The sequence below is a fragment of the Molothrus ater genome, chromosome 18 (genome assembly GCF_012460135.2).
Source record: "Molothrus ater isolate BHLD 08-10-18 breed brown headed cowbird chromosome 18, BPBGC_Mater_1.1, whole genome shotgun sequence".
NCBI lineage: Eukaryota > Metazoa > Chordata > Aves > Passeriformes > Icteridae > Molothrus > Molothrus ater.
In genome coordinates, this window is record NC_050495.2 from 4,634,797 (window position 1) to 4,655,028 (window position 20,232).

General features: G+C 45.2%; 1 protein-coding gene across 3 annotated transcripts in view; it reads left to right on the top strand.

Moving 5' to 3' along the window:
• Positions 1 to 20,232, top strand: part of KIAA1671 (KIAA1671 ortholog) — a 65,414-nt gene that overhangs the window by 29,747 nt on the left and 15,435 nt on the right. Inside the window, exon 1 of one of the 3 annotated variants that reach the window (XM_036393171.2) lies at positions 3,133 to 3,286. The exons of 1 other annotated variant lie outside the window; for it this stretch is intronic. In XM_036393171.2, the coding sequence (XP_036249064.1) occupies positions 3,236 to 3,286 (51 nt within the window). In that variant the 5' untranslated portion in view covers positions 3,133 to 3,235. Of the gene's footprint in view, positions 1 to 3,132; positions 3,287 to 13,462; positions 14,773 to 20,232 lie in introns of those variants that run through there. One more of the 3 variants, XM_036393170.2, reaches the window with a different exon arrangement.

The window sequence follows — 20,232 nt, forward strand, 5'->3', positions numbered from 1 at the left end:
AGCTTACTCAGGATAATCCTTCAGCTTCACCAAATGTAGCCTGAGACAGGAAGGGAAGGTGGGAAAGGGAGACTCATCTCCATGAAAAGAGAAAGCTGACCTGTGTGGAATTCAGGAGGATCCAAGTGCTTTGCTCCTTTGTGTTGCTTTGGGAAGGCTCCTCGGGCTGTGATTGTGCAGTGCTGGGGAGCCAAAGGGCAGCCTGCTTGTCCTGGGTGTAAAGTGTGAGTGAGTGCATGGAAAGGGCTTTGACTTGCATTTGGGAGGTGGAAAGCTCACCACACTGATGTTTTCCAAAGCCCCACAGAGGTACTGCAGAAGATTATGTAAAACCCAACCATTTCTTCTGCAGCAAGGTTATGCCTTTGTTTTCCTTGGAGAAAACAGAAATTTTGGGTGCGGAGCTGCAGTTCCCAGTTCTGTCAGCACGTTCCAACACCCCCCTCTGCTGGAGACACATCCCAGCTGGACAGTGTGAGCTGGACAGACACGAGGGGTCAGGAAAGAGCCACAGGAGTCACAGTTAAATCCCCTATTTCCCTGGAATCCCAAGGCAGGCTGAATTTCCCTTGAAAGGGGGATTAGATGGAAATGTGAAATCGTGCTGCTGTTTGCTTTGTGCAATTTCTGGTCTGTGTGGTTGGGAAGTTACTTATTTTTCCTTGTGGCTTAGTGACAAAATATATTCTCCAGTCCATATTGCTGGTCAGTGAGGGTATGTTGGTATTGCTCTAGTGAGACTGAGTGCTCAAAGTGACAAGTCTTGTTGTAGGATAAACAATTCTATTTGGTTCACATTCACCACTAAAGCAGTGAAGAACTCATATTGATACCCTTTTATACTTGCCAAATGAATTTGCAAGAATCAATTTGTTGCATTATTCCACATCTGTCTGTGATAGTAAACAACTGCTTGAATGGCATTTTCCAGGACAGCTGATGAGCTAGGTTCTTATGGATAAGCACAATTCCAAATGGAAGCAAGGTTCAGTAGCATAATTTACCTCTGGAGAGGTAATTTCTTTGTGATTATATTCCAGAGAATCTGCTTGTAATTAGGCTTTTAGAACATTACATAGGATGACTTTGAAATCGACCATTGCAAAATACCAAAGTGGTAATATGGGATTGGTGCTTGAAATTGCAAAGGAGGATACTTTGGAGATTTAACACTCATCTAGATCACACTGTTCATCTATTTTAAGTTTGTATTGATTAAAAAACAGAGGAAAGCTTTTATAAAGATTCAGCATCACTGCTAGGCTGTCATCATCTGTGCTTTTACTATGGCTGGTACTTCCCTCTCTTTTAGCCCTGCTGCAGCACAGAGTAGGTATAAAAATTAAGTTCTGTGCTTTGGACAGTGAGGGGTTTCTCTCACCAACTCAGCTGCAAATCTCAGAGCCTGGGCCTTGTAGGTTCCTTTGGACCTGGAATGCAGGTGAAGGGACAGGTGTGAGCACTGAGCACTCAAACCCTCTCTGGGCTGGCACCTGTGGTTGGATGTGGGGCTGTTCCCTCTCAGTGCCCTACCTGCACATCCAGGGGCAGCCACAGAGCTCGGGAGGTGTTGCCATAAATTGTGTGATGCCATCAGAGCTGACGTTCAGTCACAAGCCTGGATTCCTGATTGAGTCATCCGGACTGATAAGAGTGTTGGGAATGAAAACCTGAGGAATGTGTGCTGGGACTCATCCTCCAAATAAAGGAACTGCAGTTGTGTTTGGGGCTGGAGGAATTGCACCTTCAGCTGGGGATGGAGCAGCTTTAGTGCAGCTTTGGGTTATAACCCAAACTGCTTTGGGGAGTTAGAACAGAGCACTGCTACTAGGATTGGTGTAGGCAGGAGTTATTTTGAAGTCTCTCAACATATTATTTATTTATTTTATATTAAAGTCTGGGTTTTTTTGTCATTTAGGGAGGAAAATCTCTCTAATGGTCTCCATAGAAAGATGCATTTATATGAGACTGAGATGTGTGGGTGGAGAAGGATTTGTTGAAGAAAATCATGAGCTGACTCCTAAAATATCTTGGAAATGAAGTGCAAGGGAGAGAAGATAAATATTTTATAAACATGTGCAGATGAATTTATGGTTTGGCTTGTCACAGTTCACCAGTTGTTTTCAGTTCTGCCCATGACAGGTCTGTCTCCTGCCCACTGAAAACCACACCTTCTCTTTTTCTGCATTGTGTAAAGCCTCTGATACTGGAGCTTTGTTCCTTCTGAACCCCATCTTGAGTTGTTCTGTTACCCCAAAAACTGACGCAACCTGGAAGAAAATCAAAATACTTTGGTTGAACTCTACAGGAATTCATAGGTGATGATTAGGAAAGGGAGAGGTAGTTTCCTTGAAGTATTAAAATTTCAAGCAGCATCTTGGAGGCTGTTTTGTATCACCTCAACCTTGTCCCTCCCTGGGAAGGGTGAGAGCGGGAGCAGTGCTGGGAGGGGACAGGCTGCCCTCCCTGGATGGGCTCCTGTCACTTATCTTTCCCCTTCCTATCAAAAAAGGATGTAAGTAAAAAAGAAACAGTGTTACAATTCCCATTTTTACTCTTCACAAACCACCCACTGCTGATGTCCAACAACTCCACCACTCTCTATTTTAGACCCAGCCCGAGGAGGACGACCCGGGGGTGGGTAAAGCTCTGCCTGGGCTTTCTTCCTTTTTTGGCAGTTTTCGTTCCCTGGGAACATTCCAGGGTTGTATAAAAAGTTACTTGGTTGTGTCTATTTCTTCTCCTTCACAAAAGACATTTTTATATTCAAAGAACATAAAAACAGCAGCTCCTCTTGTTACATGTGTGGGTTTTTGTCTTTCCTGTGCATCACCCAAAACAAGGTCAGCGAGCGACCCCTCCGCTGTTCAGAGCGTTTCATAACTGAGAGGTTTTAGAGCTTCCCTTTCCTCCTGCAGGGCCTTTACTGCAAAACCCAAAGTCCTGTCACTAATTCCAGCCTGAGCCACTCCGGATTACGGAGTTGGGAGCAGTGGGCTGCTCAATAACAAGTGGTTAAGTCACGTGCTGCCGCCAGTAGCTCAGCGACTGCTCCTGAGGAGCCTCAGCTCCTGGTGGTGGTGGTGACGTGGGGCCAGACACACTCAGAACATTATTACATTATTCATGCTGCTTTTAATTGCTCCACTCTGCTTTTAACTGGTGCTGGAGGCGGGGAGAGCCCGGGAGCTGCCTGTAACAGGGATGGGTTGGCGTTAACTCGGAGCTGTGGAAAATGGAGTATTATTACTGTCCACGTCTGCTGAAGTTCCTGCAGTATCTGTGGGTAAGTGTGCTCCCAGAGCTGGCTGTTTCCACTCTTTTCAGAAATCCTGGGAGTGCTCCTATGTGCTGAAGCTTTCCTCAGCAGCTCCTTTTTGAGCACTAACATGAAACTCAGGATTTATTTTGGGTGAGAAAGGCTGTTTTATCTCTAATACTTAAAACTGTCACCTACCCGAATGTGCCTTGGAAAACCCTTTCAGGAATCGACGTTTCTTCCTTGTTTATGCAGAACCATGGGAGTTGTGGTTTAGTTTAGGTGTGTGTTAGGAATATTCTTCCCTCTTTGTGTAAAAGCTCTGCCTGGCTCTGGGGTTGCTGCCCTAGAACCCTCCTGCCCTGCTGCTGGTACAGCCACTGCTATTCCAGGAAAACAGCTTTAAGAATGTGTCATTTTACAGTTCCTTTCTTGTTTTTAATTTGACTCTTCACGGCTTTCGATGTCTCAGTGAGCACTTCCTCTTCCAACACTCCTCAGGGCTGTCTGTCACGAAAAGCTCTTTTTAGCAGGCTCTGACTGTGCTGCCCTGCCAGCTTTGCACAGGGGCTGCTGTGTGTCTGAAACTTTCACATTTATAAAACATGAATTTGAGCTGAAAAGCCTTTATGAATAAATACTGTACTGCTTTGAACTAATTAATGTTTTAATTTCTCCCGTACTCATCAAAGTTCAGGTTTCATTTGCTTGTTGTAGTTTGCATTGATCTTCATTTTTTCAGCTGTTAATTCAGCGTGTGATCAGCACCAAACCTTTTCATGTTGGCTGTTTGCTGCTACATTTTAAAACTGTAGCAAAGGGTTTCCTTCTCTCATTTGAGTTTTGCAATCCTTGCCTGTATGTCCTTTGATCAGCTGTGAGGTGAGATTGCCCACTGTGAATTTCTTGTAGCTGGGAGAGAAAACTGTGCTTGAAGAATTCGGGATTTTATTGAAAACCTTTTCCTGCTGGAGATTGTAGTAGCATAGAACATGGAAGTGCTTGGACATTAATTCAGTTTTTTTATTTGACCAGATGTATTTTTAAGAGAAAAGCCTCCTTTAAATTGCAAACTAAAAAATTAGTCATTAGTGTGAGGAGAGGGTGGATGTTTTTCATGGTTTGTCAGTGTGAGAAGTGTGTAAAGAGCTCTGTCCCTGCTCTTGCTTTGACATGGGATTTTCCATAAGGCCAGGGGAAAAATCTCAAACCAACCCAAACTTTGGATCAGTCCGGAAGGTGCCTGGGATAGTGGGCTCCAGTATTGTGCAGTTCTAGGCTGTAACAGAACAGGGTGTTGTATTTTCTTGGTGTATGTTCTCTTTTAGGGGCCGTGGAGCATTCCTTACTCACTTTCATTCATGCATACTCCCTGATTTACTGCAAGAAAATATTAGAATGACAGTTCTGATATTCATGATGTTAAAAAAGAAATTTAAGGGACATGCACAATTGTGCCTTCTGTCACTTTCTGTGCTGCTGTTGCAGCTGGAGGCTACTGAGGAGATACTTATCTGTTCTCTCTACTTACAGTCAGGAGTAACCAGAGATGCTGGGGTTGGTTGTCAAGTGTTATTTAATCTGTCTTGGGGAGCTAAGATGCTTTATTCATTAGGCAGACATACCTGAAGAAGCTACAACTCTTAATTAAAAAAATACTATAACAAAAATCTGCTTTTAAAGCTGCTCTATGGAGTTACTGTTGGGTTCCCTCTCCTCTGCTTTGTCTTTGCTTTACTCCTGCAGTGGTGCAATTGTGGGACATCACTGGACCCACTCAGTGCCAGCTCTTTGCTAATTCCTTGCTGATTGCTCTCCTGATCTCTGGGCAGGATGTGTCTGGCTGTGACCAACAGCATTTTCTGAGCACAGCAGGGTCTGTGGTCTGCCCCAGTCTGTTTGCAATGGTGTGACCATCACACATCTGCATTCTGTGGGTGGGTGACACCTCTGGGTTTCTGAGAAATGTCTTTGTGTCCAGTGAAACGTTTTTTTTTTTTTTTTCCCATGGCTTGTAAACATTTGAATATTTTCCATTGTGCATGGGGTATCCATCACCCCTTTTCCAGCTGGTGAGGAGCTCTGCTGCAGTTGGTACAAGGCATCTTTAGGTCTGGCTTGCACAGGAAGCCCTGTAGGTGCAGCTCCATGGTCTGACATCAGTCACAGGGTCAGACTGGTCATGCCAGTGTGCAGCCACAGCTCTGGGGTTTCCTGTTCCAATGCCCTTTGTCCAAGAACCAGGTTTTTTTGGCTTCCTGGTGGACACAGCATCTACTGGACTGCTCTGGTGGTTCTGTTCCTGCCCTTGGCTTTCTCAGTTGTCAGCAATTCTTGCTCTGCTTCACTGCTCAGTTTTGGCTTTCTGGAATGGATGTGGTGGTGGATCTCCTGCCCATGCTGGTACCAGTCCTGATGGACTGGTTTTTTCCCCTGTCTGGCACTTGTCATTTTATAAAACAGCAAAGAAATGCTAATCCTGAAAGCACTCAAAGCAAATGCTTGTTTTAAATAAAACGTTCCTCTGCAGCACTGTGATGGTTTCAAAAGACCTTGTTCTTTATTGATAGTCATGAATTGAACAATTGCAAAATCAAAAGAAAATTGGGGTTTTTAAGGAAGAATTAAGATTTAGAGTTTGTTTTGACAAGATTTTGGTTGCTACCTTTACAGAGTAGTTTTGATGTGTTTTGTCAGGTGACTCTGAAGGAAGCAGCAGCTGGTTAATAACCACTGTCCTGATGTGTCACTGTGAGAGGAGGTGGGTTGGTGATGGAAGGAAACTGAAATCATTGTCTGGAGCCAGGGGTGATGCTCATCCTGCTCTCAAGGGGGTTATCCCTGCTCTGAGGGAAGGAAGGGGCTCTGTACAGATGTGCTGTGCCTTCCCTCTTTCTGCACTTCTGCAAAGCTCCTGTGGACTGTGCTGCTCTACTCTTGTGGGATTTGCTTTTGGTGGTGGGGATGTTTCTTCCAAAGAGTTAAAAACCCCTCCCACCCAGGTGTGAGCTGTCCTGGTGCCAGCAGGAGCAGATAACCTGGCTTCCCTCTCAATAACCTGGGTAAATGACGCCCTTGCACAGGAAAATCTGGAAAGGCATTTCCCCAATTCCTGGCTGCTGCTGTAGAAGGGGAATTGTGGTGTCTGTGGCATTGCTGAGAGCAGGCAGACAGGTCAGCCTGGCTGAGGAGCCCCATTCCCAGTGGGAACACGAGGGAGTGCTGTTCCACCACGCAGTGCTGCTGGCCCACAGCCACATCCCTGCTCCTGTGCTCAGGGCACAGCAGTTTGTTCTAATGAGGTGTGGCATTAAGTTTAATTTACCATGAAATGCTCACATGGAATAGCACATTCTAGGTTGACTTGTTGCAATAAGGGTTTCATTGAGTAAGATGTAATCATTTATAGACCTGGTCGTTTTTTTGTAGTGACTGTGCTTGTTCCAGGTTCAGAGTAGCTGGAAGTGGGGCTGACTGTGCCTGCCCTTGCTCCCCTTATTTTAGATCTGGAATTGTGGATATACTTCTGAAAAAGTTCTTCCCTGTGAGGTGGTGAGGCTCTGGCACAGGGTGCCCAGAGCAGCTGTGGCTGCCCCATCCCTGGAAGAGTCCAAGGCCAGGTTGGACAGGGCTTGGAGCAACCTGGGATAGTGGAAGGTGTCCCTGCCCATGACAGGGGTGGCACTGAACAATCTTTAAGGTCTTTTCCAACCCAAACCATTCTGTAACACGAGGCTAAAGAGAATTGTTAAACCTCATTTACACACACAAAGCAGAGGTAACTTCACTGCCTCCCTTGTAATATTTTGATCTAAAATTGTTTTGACTCAGTTCCTGCTTTCCCAAGCTGTTGTCCATGTTGCTGATGCTGGGAGACAGCCAAGTTCCCACTATTGTTCCCGTCCCTTCAGCAGTGGTCAGTTGTTCATGCAGCCAGTGTGTGTTTACTGTGCTGAAAGGAAATGGTGATTTTAGGGAGCTGCTTGAGCACAGGGAAAGTAGCTCTTTGTAGAGGACTTTCCTCAGGATACCACAGGATTTGTACTGCAGGACACAGGTGTTCTTAAAGTGAAACTTCAGGGAAATCTGGAGTCTTGGGAAAATGTAAAGTTTGGTTTAGTGATTCATGGTGGAGGGCAATAAATCCATGGCATCTAAGGGGAGGCAGAATGGGTTGAGGGCTGTCCATGTCCTGGGGAATGTGGCAACATGGGGTTGTTGTGCTGGGTCTGGGAGGAGGAGGCAGTAAGAGCAGAGAGACCTGGAAGTAAAGGAAGGTGTGTGCACTTAGGGTTATACAGCCATCTCAAATAAATCCTCTGCTCTCATTATCAAATGGGTTAAAATGGGTGAAGGAATTATTGTATTAACTTAGGGCTGGTGTTTGCTCAATTTACTGCCATCAAGCAGTGCCTGATTCCACATGGAATGGTGATTTTTAGGGAGAAGATGGAGGAGCAGTGTTCAGACAGGCCTTGGGCAGTGTGTGATCACACCAGGAGCAGCTGGAATGGGTTCAGAAGCAGCTCTTTGTTACTGAAGACACATGGAATGGTGTTTTTTAGGGAGAAGATGGAGGAGCAGTGTTCAGACAGGCCTTGGGCAGTGTGTGATCACACCAGGAGCAGCTGGAATGGGTTCAGAAGCAGCTCTTTGTTACTGATCTTTGAAGAAGGAAATCCCTTGCATGAAAAAAAAAAAAGCTCTTCCTTCAGAGGGTTCTGTGAATTTTGTGAGTCAGATCTGAGCCTTCAGTAGTTGGAGATTTCCTGAGCACCCTCAGTGAATGCTCTGACATCTCCTCAGGCAGGTGGTGTGGAGCAGCAGCAGCAGCGTGTTCTCCTGCTTGATTCTGTGCACTCCACTCACCCTGTGTGCCCTGGGAGAAAAGTTCAGCAGGTGAAGGTATTTTAGACCTTGTTCTGTGCCCAAGAACTCTCTTTTGAAGATGTTTTGTGGTTATCTGTGCTTAACATGTCCATTGGTTGGACTGCTCCATGTTGGACTTGGCCAGGAGAGCCCTGGCTATGGCATTACTTTGTTTTTTCCCTCCCTGGTGTAGGGAGATCCTTTGCAGACATCTTCATCCTGGGTTTTTGTTTGTACAAATTAAAAACAACCTGTAACCATCCATCTTTTGCTTGGCTTGATCCCTTGGACATAAACAAATGTAAAGAAAATTGTTTTAGTCCTTTCCAGTGCTGTAGGAATTTCCTGTTTCTGTTTTTTCAGTTTTTCCTTCTCCATTGAGTTAGAAGGGAAGTGCTGCAGGATTATGGACATGGGCTTGCAAACAACCTTGTGTATTTTTAGCTGGTTTCCTCAGCTTTAACATTGATAGCTTTGTTTTACACTGAAACAATTCAAGGCACAAAAGCTGTGTATGTTCAGGATGTTTAACTGGGCCTTGCTTAGGTTCAGGAGAAATGGAGTTTGGAGGACCAAACAATTGGCATTTTCTGAAATACTGTTGTACTTTAGTTGTTGCAATTATGACTGGTAGTTGCATTAAAATTGTTTAAAAACTTGGAGTAAAAATTTTATTTCACGATTACCCTTATTTACAGATTCTTATTAATTTGAAATAATGACATGCTACTGCAAAAGTGCCCAGAATCCTGGGCAGAGAAAGGATGGTTGACTTTCTGATTGCAAATAAAATGGGAAAGTTCATTTCTTTTGCTGATGCTGTCAAGGATCACTGTGGCAGTAGAATGGAAAAATTACTCTCAGGTATAAACAAGTATATGGAGCATTCATTCAGTCATGAAAACTATTAATGTGTTTTCTTTATCACAAGGGTACTTCTGTAAGGAAAATAAGGAATGCAGATTTAAATTTTTTAAAACTTTTTATCTCTGTTTAAAAAAATGACTTTTTAAAGTAGCCATTGATGGGCTCTTTTATGAAATGTTTTTGCACCTTTCTTTAAAAACCTCTCATATCAGTGTGTGCTTGTCTAAACGTTCCTAGTATTGATACAGAACCTGTTGCTTTCACAGCCTCTCGGTATTCACTGGTTTGTGAGGCCTCTGGGGGCTTTTAAAATTACCTAGCAGAAGGAAAAAGTATGGAATTTCAGCCTCTTGTAGATGGTATGTGCAAGGGGAACACCTTTAATAAAAAGGTTTCTCTGCAACTTGTCCAAGATTGTGAATAACCTTTAATTTAATTAGAACTGTAGCAATGAGTGTAACTTGCTTAATTTCAGTAGAAAACAAAAGTAAGAATAAAAAACAAATATTTGGTGTAAATATTGAGATACCTGGGGTTTCAGGTTACAAAAGAGATTTCTCTGTATGGACACTGTCCAAAGTCCTTGTGTTCGAACACTCCATCCATTCCACTCTTTTTCCTTTCTCTTGGCTTTTTTCCCTTATTCCTTTGACTGTGGAGTGCCTTTCTACAGGTGAGGCTGTTTGGGCATCTCAGTGAATTGCATTATTATATCACCATGAAAATTTAAAAAAACTCCACAAAACAGAACAGATAGCACAGCCAAAGACAGAATGTCTTGGTGGTTTTAAGTGTCATGGGAATTCCTGGATTGGAATGGTGGCAAGCTGGGTATCTGTCATGGAGCAGCTCCTCTGCTCCAGCTCTTGAGCTTTGCTCTCTCTCTGCCAGAGGTGCAGCCAAGCATTTATTTTGGACATTAAATGAGAACTGGAAGGTGATATGGTAAAATCTTCATGATGGGGGTGTTGCATGTACTAGTAAGGAATGCTTGCTGCTCCTTCTTGGAATGTGACAATTCCATTGGCAAAACGCAGAAAACAGAGGCAAAAATAAGGAGCCCATAAAGCCATGAGTTGTTTGTGATGTCTGAGGAGCCCAAGAGTAATTTAGTCTGGAGCCGTGCAACCGAGCCCAGCCCAGTGCTGCATCTTTAAATAGTCCATCCTGCCAAGCACAAGAGGTTAAATTAAGTTCTCTTACTAATGAAGCAGAAGGAGAGTTGGTGTGGAATGCAGGGCTGGGACAGCCTTACAAGGGCAGGCTCTGCTCTTGAGGGTGTCACAAGGTGGGACTGGAGCTGCTGTGGTCCTCACAAGTGCTGGGTGCTGCTGTTTGTAGGTGGGATGATGGCTCAGAAAGTCCTTTGGAAATGCCTGAATTAATGCTAATTGCTAATTGGAGTGACTGGGGGAGGGGGTGATATGAGGAACCCATCAGAGAGTGAATTCCTGACTGAGGTTGCACAAGGGAAGAGCAGAAACTGTTGTCACACTTAGTCCAGACTAAGGTTGCCCATCCTTCTGTCCCATCTGCTTTGCTGGCAAAGGATCCTTCAGGGGACCCAGCTGAGGTGAAAACTACTCCCAGGTGTTCTGGTGGGTCTTCAGCTGGATTTCCTTCCCCATTCCAGCTGGATTTCCTTCCCCATTCCATGGTGCTGGGGTGGAGCTGGTGGCAGGGGAACCCCATGGGCTGGAAGGACTCACACCCATAGGGAGGCTGCAAGTTCCCCCTGTCCCTCCTGGGCTGTGTGTGCTGTGCTCTGCTGCTTTCAGGCCTTCTTTAGATTGACCTTGCAATCCCACAGAGTCATTAACATAATTACATGTATTTGAGAGCAGGTGAGGCTCCAAATGAGCTGTAAGAGGCTTTTGGAAAATATAATGTAACCATGGAATTTTGTTTTCTACTGAATAAGGGGAGAAACAAGGGTTGTTAGGCCTTTGTGCAGGGTTGTGGTTTTGAGCTGTAGGTGGAATAGATGTTAATAATGGAAGTATCCAGCAATGTTTGAATAACGAGGTCCCATTTATACTGAGGTAATTAGTCATGCAGTTTGGGTAGCTGTGTGTATGTGCTCTGTTTTCTGTAGCTGCAGATCCCTGACAGCCCCAGAGTGAGATAATCACTTGAATTTGTCAAGGGCAGAAGATCATCTTGTGCTGTTCTTGTTCAGGAACAAACCCTCACTCAGCCAGGACTGCTGGGCTGGGGGCCAGTTAGAGAATCCTCCCCTGGGAGGGTGGTGAGGCCCTGGCTCAGGGTGCCCAGAGAAGCTGTGGCTGCTCCTGGATCCCTGCAAGTGTCCAAGGCCAGGGAAGTTGGATGGGGCTTGGAGCAGCCTGGGATAGTGGGAGGTGCCTCCAAGGGAAAGGACTTAAAAGCTCATCTTGTTTTACTCCCCTGCAAGTTTAGCTGAAGTGCTGGAAAAATCTCTTGACTATTTGAATTTGATGGTGAAGGTTCATCTGGATTATTCTCCAAAGCATTTTGCCCTGATGTTAATTGAGGTGTAAATCTAAGCAGTAATTTACATGCTTCAATACCCAGCAGTGTGTTCACATGGTGCCAGAAGATCCTAAATTTAGTATTGCAGAAAGACTCAAGTCAGCAGTTTTCCAATCTTCTGAGGACAAAATTTGTATATTTGGTATAACATTCTTTTTCAGGAGAGGTATAATAAAAAAGTAGAATATATTCTCTAGAGCATTTTCAGATCCTTCAAGTTCCATGCACGTGTGAGGAGTCCTTGCAGCGAGCTGCAGGAACGTTTTGCTCTCTGCGTCCTGGGTGAAATCTGGCTCTGCCTCTCCGCCTGTTTGCCCCAGGTGATATTCCAGATGGGGAGTTAAATTTATGTTCTGCTCTGCCCATCCTGGTGAGGTGAAGGAACTGCTGACTAACTCACATGGCAGCTCCAGGCAGAGCTCTTGGGCTGCTATTTCAGGGGCTCCTGCATCAGATGGAGCCTGAAACCCTCTGGAATGGCAGAGTGCCCCGTGCACAATCCCTGCACTGCAGCAGGCACAGAGCTGCACTTGCAAAGGCACAGATGTTTGAAATTTCACACTTAAATTTAACAGCATGAAAATGTGCACCAAGTCTTAAATTCCAGCCTTGGGTGCAGGATCTCCATAGTTTGTGAAGGATTATCTATAACTCTGGTAGATAAATTTATTTTTTTCCTATTTCTTTACAAATCTAAGAAACACCCTGCTCTTGGGGAATCTGGTCAAAACTATCTCTTTCCATTTCCATACAAAAATAACCCTGCAACTCTTTAAGAGAAGAGCTGTGTGAGGCAGGAGAGAAAAAAGGATTTTCTCTGTTGGCTGGATTTCCTTTGATTACTGAGGGCTTTTATAAGGCTGCTAATTCACACACATTCAAAACAAATACATTCAGAAATGAGCATAAGTTAGAGAATGCTACATAGTTGTCAGTGAAGTTTTTCCTGGAGATAAGTTACAAGTTGGAGCTGAGCTCCTAAAAACAAGGATTAAAAGGGAAGGCACCCTGTTTGCTCAGGGTATCTTGGGTTCATGCGTGTCTGCAAGGCACATTTCTGATACAATGAACCTTACGCAAGAACCATTGCATCAAATGTTATCTAGAAATTTTTTCTTCCATTGAATCTCTTCCTGGATAGTTCAGAGGAGCAGAGGGTGATGCAAGTTCATGGTACTTTGTATGGCAAATTAAGCAACAGCCACAAACCCCCTTGAACAAACAAGAGAGCGAGCAGCTCCCAACGTGCCTGTCTTGCCTCTTTCCCCTTGGTCCTGAACTAGTCACAGCTTGACTTTGGACTTTAAAGTCCAAGCTTACGTCATTAAATCAATAAATCTCAGTTTAACTCAAAGCTTTTATTCCTGCTGTCCTCTCAAGTGGGCTGTTCCCAGGATTCCATGGCTGGTGACACTTGGGGGTCCTCTCGTTACCCTCAATCATTTTGGGTTTGTGGTACCAACCCTGTGGTCTCCCAGCAGCTGGGGAGGGAGCAGAGCTTAGGAAAGACATGGAGCCATTCCTCATAACAGGGAATGGTGCAGAAAAGTGGAAAAAAACCAGCTTCCAATGGTCACACCTGTTCAGCTTTGGTTTGAGCCTCTGGCTTAATCATTATCCTGTGCTGATAGCAGTCACTGGCTGGGACATGTCCTCTTGGAGGCCATGAATGGCACAGTGAACCAGGTACAGGTGCTGGCACTGCCCAGGTGCCCACTGAGCAGCAGGACAAGGGTGTAGGTGTAGGATTCCCAGTGGGAATCCTCTGGTGTGGGTGTGAGACCTTCCCTGGCAGAGCCACATTCCCCAGGAAGGGTTAAAATCAGTAAGTCCACGTGACGTATGCAAACTATGAATCATTCCAATAGATCTGTGCAACTCCTGCCTGCTCCGGAGCCAGCAGATGCTGTTCCCTGCGTTGCCATGGGAACCCTGCCTGTACTATAATAAAGCCCAGCCCAGATCCTTCCTTGGGCAGACCTCTGCGGCTGGTCACCTCCTCATTGTTTCCTCCCCGGAGCACAGGGACACAGAGGAGGGCTCAGCATTCCAGAGGCGGCAGCAGCAGCAGCAGCGTTCTCCTGCTGGTAACCTCGTGTGCCTTAGCAGAGCCAGCCTGGGAGGCAGCCGTGCTGCAAACAGCTGTGCATCCAGAGCCATGTGAGCACAGGAGGAGTGGGGACAGTCCCTGTGTTTGTCCCCCCACCTTGGAAGCAGAGGAGCTGATGTCATCCAGCAGCTCTTTTGGCAGGCTCTGAGCAGCCCCGCGGGGAGGGCTGGACGCGTTTCCCTGCGCTCCGCTCCGCAGTTCTGCCCGGGAGAGCTCCAGGATGGCTCCGGAGGCAGCCAGGATGGTGGTGAGGAGGGGATTCTGCTGCTGACAGCCTGCTGCAGAGTTTTCTGAGGAGGAGCTGGATTTATTGTTTAGAAGATCTAATCGATTTGCTGCTAAATGGATTGTATAGGAGCACCAGAACTTTGGTCAGTGTACTCTCACCTGTCGAGTGGCCGAGCCAGGAGAATAAGATTTGTTTTATCCTTCTGATATTTACAGCAGAAGAAAAACTTGGCTTAAAAAGGGAGTTGCTTTTCCTGCTCTGAAATGAGAGAGTGAAAACCTAATTCTCTGCTTGCAAATGGACTCGTTTCAAGTGACTGTGTCAGGATTTAAACATTGATTTATCTCTTTAACATGGCTGAATTAAACATATTTTGATGGAACTCTGCAAAGCCGATTGTAAGTAGGAAAAGTCTTTTATTTTTTCCTACTTGACAAATACCAATCTCCCACCTCACATCTTTGGTTATTTAATTTTAGGAATATGCTGAGGGTGATAGTGCAATACTGTTTACCTTAGCTGGAAATATTTTATACACGGAATCGCTTTTCGCAAAATAAATCAGGGTTGTTAAGGAGAATATATTTTAATTGCTACTGAATATTGATATTTCATCTCTGCTGGAAAAAAAAAATTTAAAAAATGGATTACCTTGGAGACAAACTGACAGTGGCACAAACTCACATGACCCAGTGGATGGGCACAGTGCGGAGATCCTTGCAGGAAGCACTAAATTTAGTCACTACTGCGGTGGCTCATGAGCGGAGTGGAGGGGAAGGTGGCACCAGGACTCCTTTCAAGAGAACCTCTTCCTTCAGGCACTTTGCATCCCGGAGCAGAGAGTCCTTCCGAAGGTTTTCAGTGCGGAGTCAGCAGAGGTTTTCCTCTCTGAGGAAGAGGCAGCCCAGCTCAGAGCCCCCCGAGCTTGTAAGCACCTTTTTGAGACCCTCAAGGGAAAAAAAAATCAGTGCAAACCCTCGGGTTTGTTGCAGCATTTAATCTCCTAACAAAACCTCCCTCCTGTCTGCTTTCCTATCTAAAAACAGCCCCCAAAACACCTCCAGATAGTGCTGTCTGTCTGTCTGCTCCCAGCTGCTTTCTTCCTGCAGCACAGGTGGATGTTTCCATTTCAAGGTTTGGGGAATGGGAAAAATGTGGTTGATTTTGAAGCAAGACTGTAAGGTAGGACACTTACTGGTCTGAAATTAGAAAGTTAGGCTGAAAGTGGGCTGGTGATGGTCAGTTCCCCAGCTGGCCAGCATGGCTTTGGGCGTGCTTCAGTATTTGTGATTTTCTGGTAAAAAATGCCTGAAGCTAAATTTGTAAGAAGAGTGAAGTGCTCTCACTGTGCAGGTGATGTAATTGATTGTTATTTCCTTCTTTTATTGAAAAATAGGTGTTTTCTTCTCAGAATGCTTCCTATTTCCATGCCATAGAAGCAGTAGGGTCAATGTGGCTTGTGAAGGCTGTGGCATGGCAAACAGGGTGCATTTCCTGGGAGCTAAGGAAAGGTGAAGAGCTCTTGGTTTTCCAGAGCTCTGTGCCACACAGAGCCTTTTCCCCTCCCTTTTCCATTGGTCTCCAGGTTATTTTCAGGAAGGACTGTTTGTGTTCCATGGCATGGCAAAGAGGTGGAGGAGAGGCTGATTTCTTGAGGCTGCAGCTGCCATGAGTTTCCTGGTCACTGCTGACACCCCCAATTCTAGTTCTGGCACATCCTGCAAAGCAGCAAAGGTTTGAGGTGATAGGGAGTGAAAGGGAAGCAAATCTGGTTTATTCTGTTTATTTCATGGAGAGGAGCTGAAACCAGTGGTTTGAGTTGTACCTGAAACTGATGATTTAAACCCAGTGTTTGACCAGTGGCTGTGGTTGAGTTGTGTGGAAAGGGGCCCCAAGCCTTGGTGCCAACATGTGGGTAAATCCAAACTCTCTGAAGTGGCTAAAATGTTTTTTGTTTCTTTTTTTTATTATTAAACAAAACAGTTACTCACTGTGAAGTGTAAACACAGGCAGCTCTGGCGGGGTTTGCTCAGGGAATGAGCGCAGGTGACGCTGCATTCCTTGGGCAGGTGTGGTGTTTGAATATGGCACTTTCCACTGCTCTCTATCAGCACTGGGTAGAGCATTTCTGTCCCAGCTTGCTATCCATGTCCTGTTTGGACAGACTGGGAAAGAAAATAGTGTCAAGTAAGCACAAAAGAATGAAGAAGAAAATATTTGGTAACCACTGTTACAGTGGTAGCATGGTGAAGTTCTCTTGTTGTTGTTTTTTTTTAAGCTGGTGGTTTAGATTTATTGGAATCACGTGAATGAACAACTCGTGTAGAAGAAGGCTGAAAAATGGGAATGTGAAACCTGCAGAGGACAAATGTTCTGCTGTCCTACCCAGCACTGCTTACAGAGCAGAAATTAGGAGACACAGGGTGACCTTTTCACTTAAGTCACGGTGAAAGTGCTGGAGCTGCTGTTCCTCTGTTTCAGCAGGAATTCTGCTTGTGCTTGGCTTTATATGGGAATTTGGTTTCACTTGGGCTCAAACTTAAGGTCTGAGCACTCCAAGAAGTTTGTGGTTGGTGCCATTGTGTCTGTGGTAAACAACTGCTGAATACAGACCTGGAGCTGGTATTTTTTACCTGATTGCAACAGGGTCCTGTCTTAGTCCCTGGAACTACTGACATTGTGCTACAAGTAACTATGGAAGAGTAAAAAGTGTGTAATTCATGTAAACTGATTTCTGTGCTGCTTTGGGGCTGTAGTGTAGAGCAGACACTCGGGGCCGATGGAGTTTTTAAAGAAGGAGCAGCCATGCCCATGAACTCCTGCCTGACACAGCCAAGGGCTTCCACCTCCCTTCCCTGCTGCCACTGGTGGAGAACTTGGCATCATACAAAGCACAGAAAGCTCTCCAAATTCAACTCAGGCAGCACAATTTAAGTCACTGAGTAAACTTCTTCGCCCTCACATCTGCGAATCCATAGCTGAGCTTGCAGAAGCTTTTGCTTTGCAGTGAGACCTTTTAAATAGAAGCTGATTTTTCTTTCAGGTATTTTGATGGAGTTAATTGTCCATTTTCATCTCACGTCATCAGCTTGGTGTCTTTGTAAGAGGAGCAGAGATACATGCATTAAACATGGCCTCAGATTTAATCAGGGTCTGTCGGTCATGGTTCTATTATAGGTGTGAGATCTGGTTTCACAGCCAGCACTGTTCTAGGTCTCGAGGTTTGTTGCCATACAATAAAACCAGGGCAAGCTGTTTGATTCCCTTGGCTCCACTTACACTGCTAAAAAAAGTCATGGAAAACCTCAGAGGTGTTTCACAAAGAACAGCAAAGATGAATTCTGGGGCTGAGTGTGGTCGATGTTCTTTACCTAAATTGCTCTGATACATGCTAAAAATAACACCTAAGTGCATTTAGCAGTGGTTTGCTTTTGGTGTACTGGGCAGTCTAAGAAAATGTTGTTTTCATTCAAAATTCATCTGGTACTTAGTTTGGATTCAGTTTTTAATTCCAAAATAAAGGTGGAAGTGGAGTGATTTGTTTGATACGTGTGTCCCAGATGTGCTGGGAGGCCACTTAGTCCTTTTGAGGGTTTTTGCTGCATCCCACAGCCCTTTTCCTGCTAGAGGCTGAAATTCCCATCCTAGTTTTTATTCATCTTCCCAGATGCTTTATTCTAAGCCTGTACAGCTTGTTGCTGGGGAAAGCTGGTGGACTCTGCCTTTTCCTATCAAACAGGATCTCTTTCTGGAGCAGGGCAGGGTCCTGGTTTGAGTTCCACACCTGCATTCACCTGGGCTGTGTCTCTGCTTATAAAAGAGCTTTGATCTGCAGTGCCTGTTACATTGTACCCTAATCTATCTGCAAAAAGTTTGTCCTTTGTGGTGAACATCCTTCAGCAAATGATTTGTAAGAGAAATTACTACAAGTTGGCACTTTGATTCTGAACTTGGAATAGGTACAGGCCCTACGGTGAATAGTTGCTGAATTGTTCTGCCCTAATATTCGCTGAGAACACAGTGAGTTGTTCTCAAAAATAATATTTTGGTACTATCAGTAAATGGAATTTTAATCTTTAAATTTAATCTTTAAATTCCCAGGGAGCTGTTGGGGTAAGGGGAAGCAAGTTTGCAGCAAGCAGGCTTTAAAAATGAGTTGTTTGTCTTGTTTGGAGCTGGGGGAGGAGTGAAGCTGTTCAGTTTAATTAATGAAGATACAAGGGCCAGTGCTGAAACAGTTCCTGCTTTTTCATTCTTAATAACTCCTCTTTGGTTTAACAGGCCATGAACGTAGCTGGCAGATAAATCTGGGCCAGAAACCCATAGTGATGGGCATTTGGTGGCTGCCTTTGTTGTTCTCTCATTATTTTGGCAGGAATAATTATTTAAACGACTTTACTCTGTGATTTCACTTATGCTGACTGCAAGGAGTTGATTTTTACCATACTCTTAAACAAGAAGAAAATAGCATAAATGGATTTAGAGCTGATATTTTCTGCTCATCCACCTTGCTGCCTTTTTTTTTTTAAGCTGTAAGTGACAGCTTTCAGGGGAAATAAATTGTATCATACAAAAACTTCTCTGAATGCAAGCCTTAGAATCATAGACTCCCAGAAGAATTTGGGTTGAAAGGGGGCTTAAAATGACCCAGTCCCACCCTCTGCCATGGGCTGGGACACCTTGCAGTATTCCAGGTTTTTCCAGCCTGGCCTTGGACACTTCCAGGGATCCAGGGGCAGCCACAGCTTCTCTGGGCACCCTGTGCCAGGGCCTCCCAGCCTCCCTATCCTGGCAATCCATTTTTATTGAAATTGGTAATATTGTGAAAGTTTTGGGAAGCACTCCTGGCGTTCACTGGGGGGTGACTGTGTGTGTGTTTTGACTGCTGTCTCCTAAAACATCTCCTGAGCCGTGTGTTGAGCAAGTTTGTTATTCACTTGTTGTCAGGAAATCCTATCACTTTCTCTACATCTTTAATTCCAGGCTTTAAGCTAGGGAGGGCTTTTTTTTCCCAGGAATGTTTGTTTGAAGTTTAACTCGTGTCTCATGTGGAGAGACGTTAGCTGTGTAGAAGAGCTGTGAAATGCAGCATTTGGAGTAGGAGGTGTTGATTTCAACTATGCAGCTTTTCAAAAAAAGCAAATCTCTCCCCTCCTTGGCATCCCAGAATGAAATTGCCTTGTTCTGGCTTGTGCCTCCTGCAGTGTTGAAGTCGAGGGATCCTGTTCCAGGTTTTATTAACTCTGATGGGAGTTACACGTGCCCTGGGCAGAGCCTGGATTCCTTCTCACTGCTCAGGATCTTCCTGACCCAGCCTCTGGCTCCTTCCTGCTGCCTTGGCTTTCTTAGGGCTTCATTCCTTATCAGCCTGGCTGCCTCAGGCTGAAAAGGAAATTTGATCTGATGACATAGGAGAGGTTTTAAAGATGTTCCCAGCTAGTTCCTCTGCTGTGCTGTGGTGTTGTACACTCCCACCTCTCAGAGGAAGTGCTGTTGTGGCTCACTCAGCCCTAGCAGGGCTTATATTTAGAATTAGATTTTCGTCTGCTTTTTTGCACATTGGGTCAGCCTCTGCTCCATCTTCAGCCTTGCCCTGAACCACCTGACCTGTGTGTGGTGACCTGACCTGTGTGTGGTGAGTGTTCACAGCCAGGCAGAGCAGCTCGATTTTCAGAGTAGAAAAAAAATGACAAACTCTCAGATGTCTTTGAAATCCTCTGTGGGATGAGGAGGAGAACAGCACCAGGAGTCACGGCAGGAGCAGGGAGCTGATGTCCCTGCATGGTTGTAACCAGATCCCTGGCAAAACCAACTTCATCTGCATTCCTCTGCCCATGTCTCTGCTGTGGCCAGAATCCATGCAGGGTGGACTTTGGATCTCTCTTTGGTGCTGCAGCCTGTGCCAGGGCTTCACCACCATCACAGGCAAGAATTTCTTCCTAATATCTGATCTAAACCTGCCCTGTGCTAGTTTAAAACCATTCCCCTCCACATCCTTGTCCAAAGTCCCTCTCTCCTTTAGTACATCTGTAATTTTTGCTGTGCCTTTCCAGGGAGAAGGGGTTGGGATTCAGTCCTGTGCAGCAATGGGAAGCAATGGAAATGTGGAGAATTAGACCAGTCACCCTCTAAAAACAACTCCTGTTTCGTAAGGGAAATGCTGTCAGGCTTTAGCAGCAGGGATGTAATTGGTGGTTGGGTATCATATCCCTGTGGAAGAGGCAGGCAAAACTCACATGGAAAGGCAGCCCAGGGTTGCATAGCAACAGGGAGGCTGTCAGGCCTGATGGCATTTATGAGATGCTTGGTACTGTGGGACTGGAACGTACTCCACTGCCCATGGGAGAGGGAAACATCCATTATTTAAAGGATTTTTGAGCAGAGCAG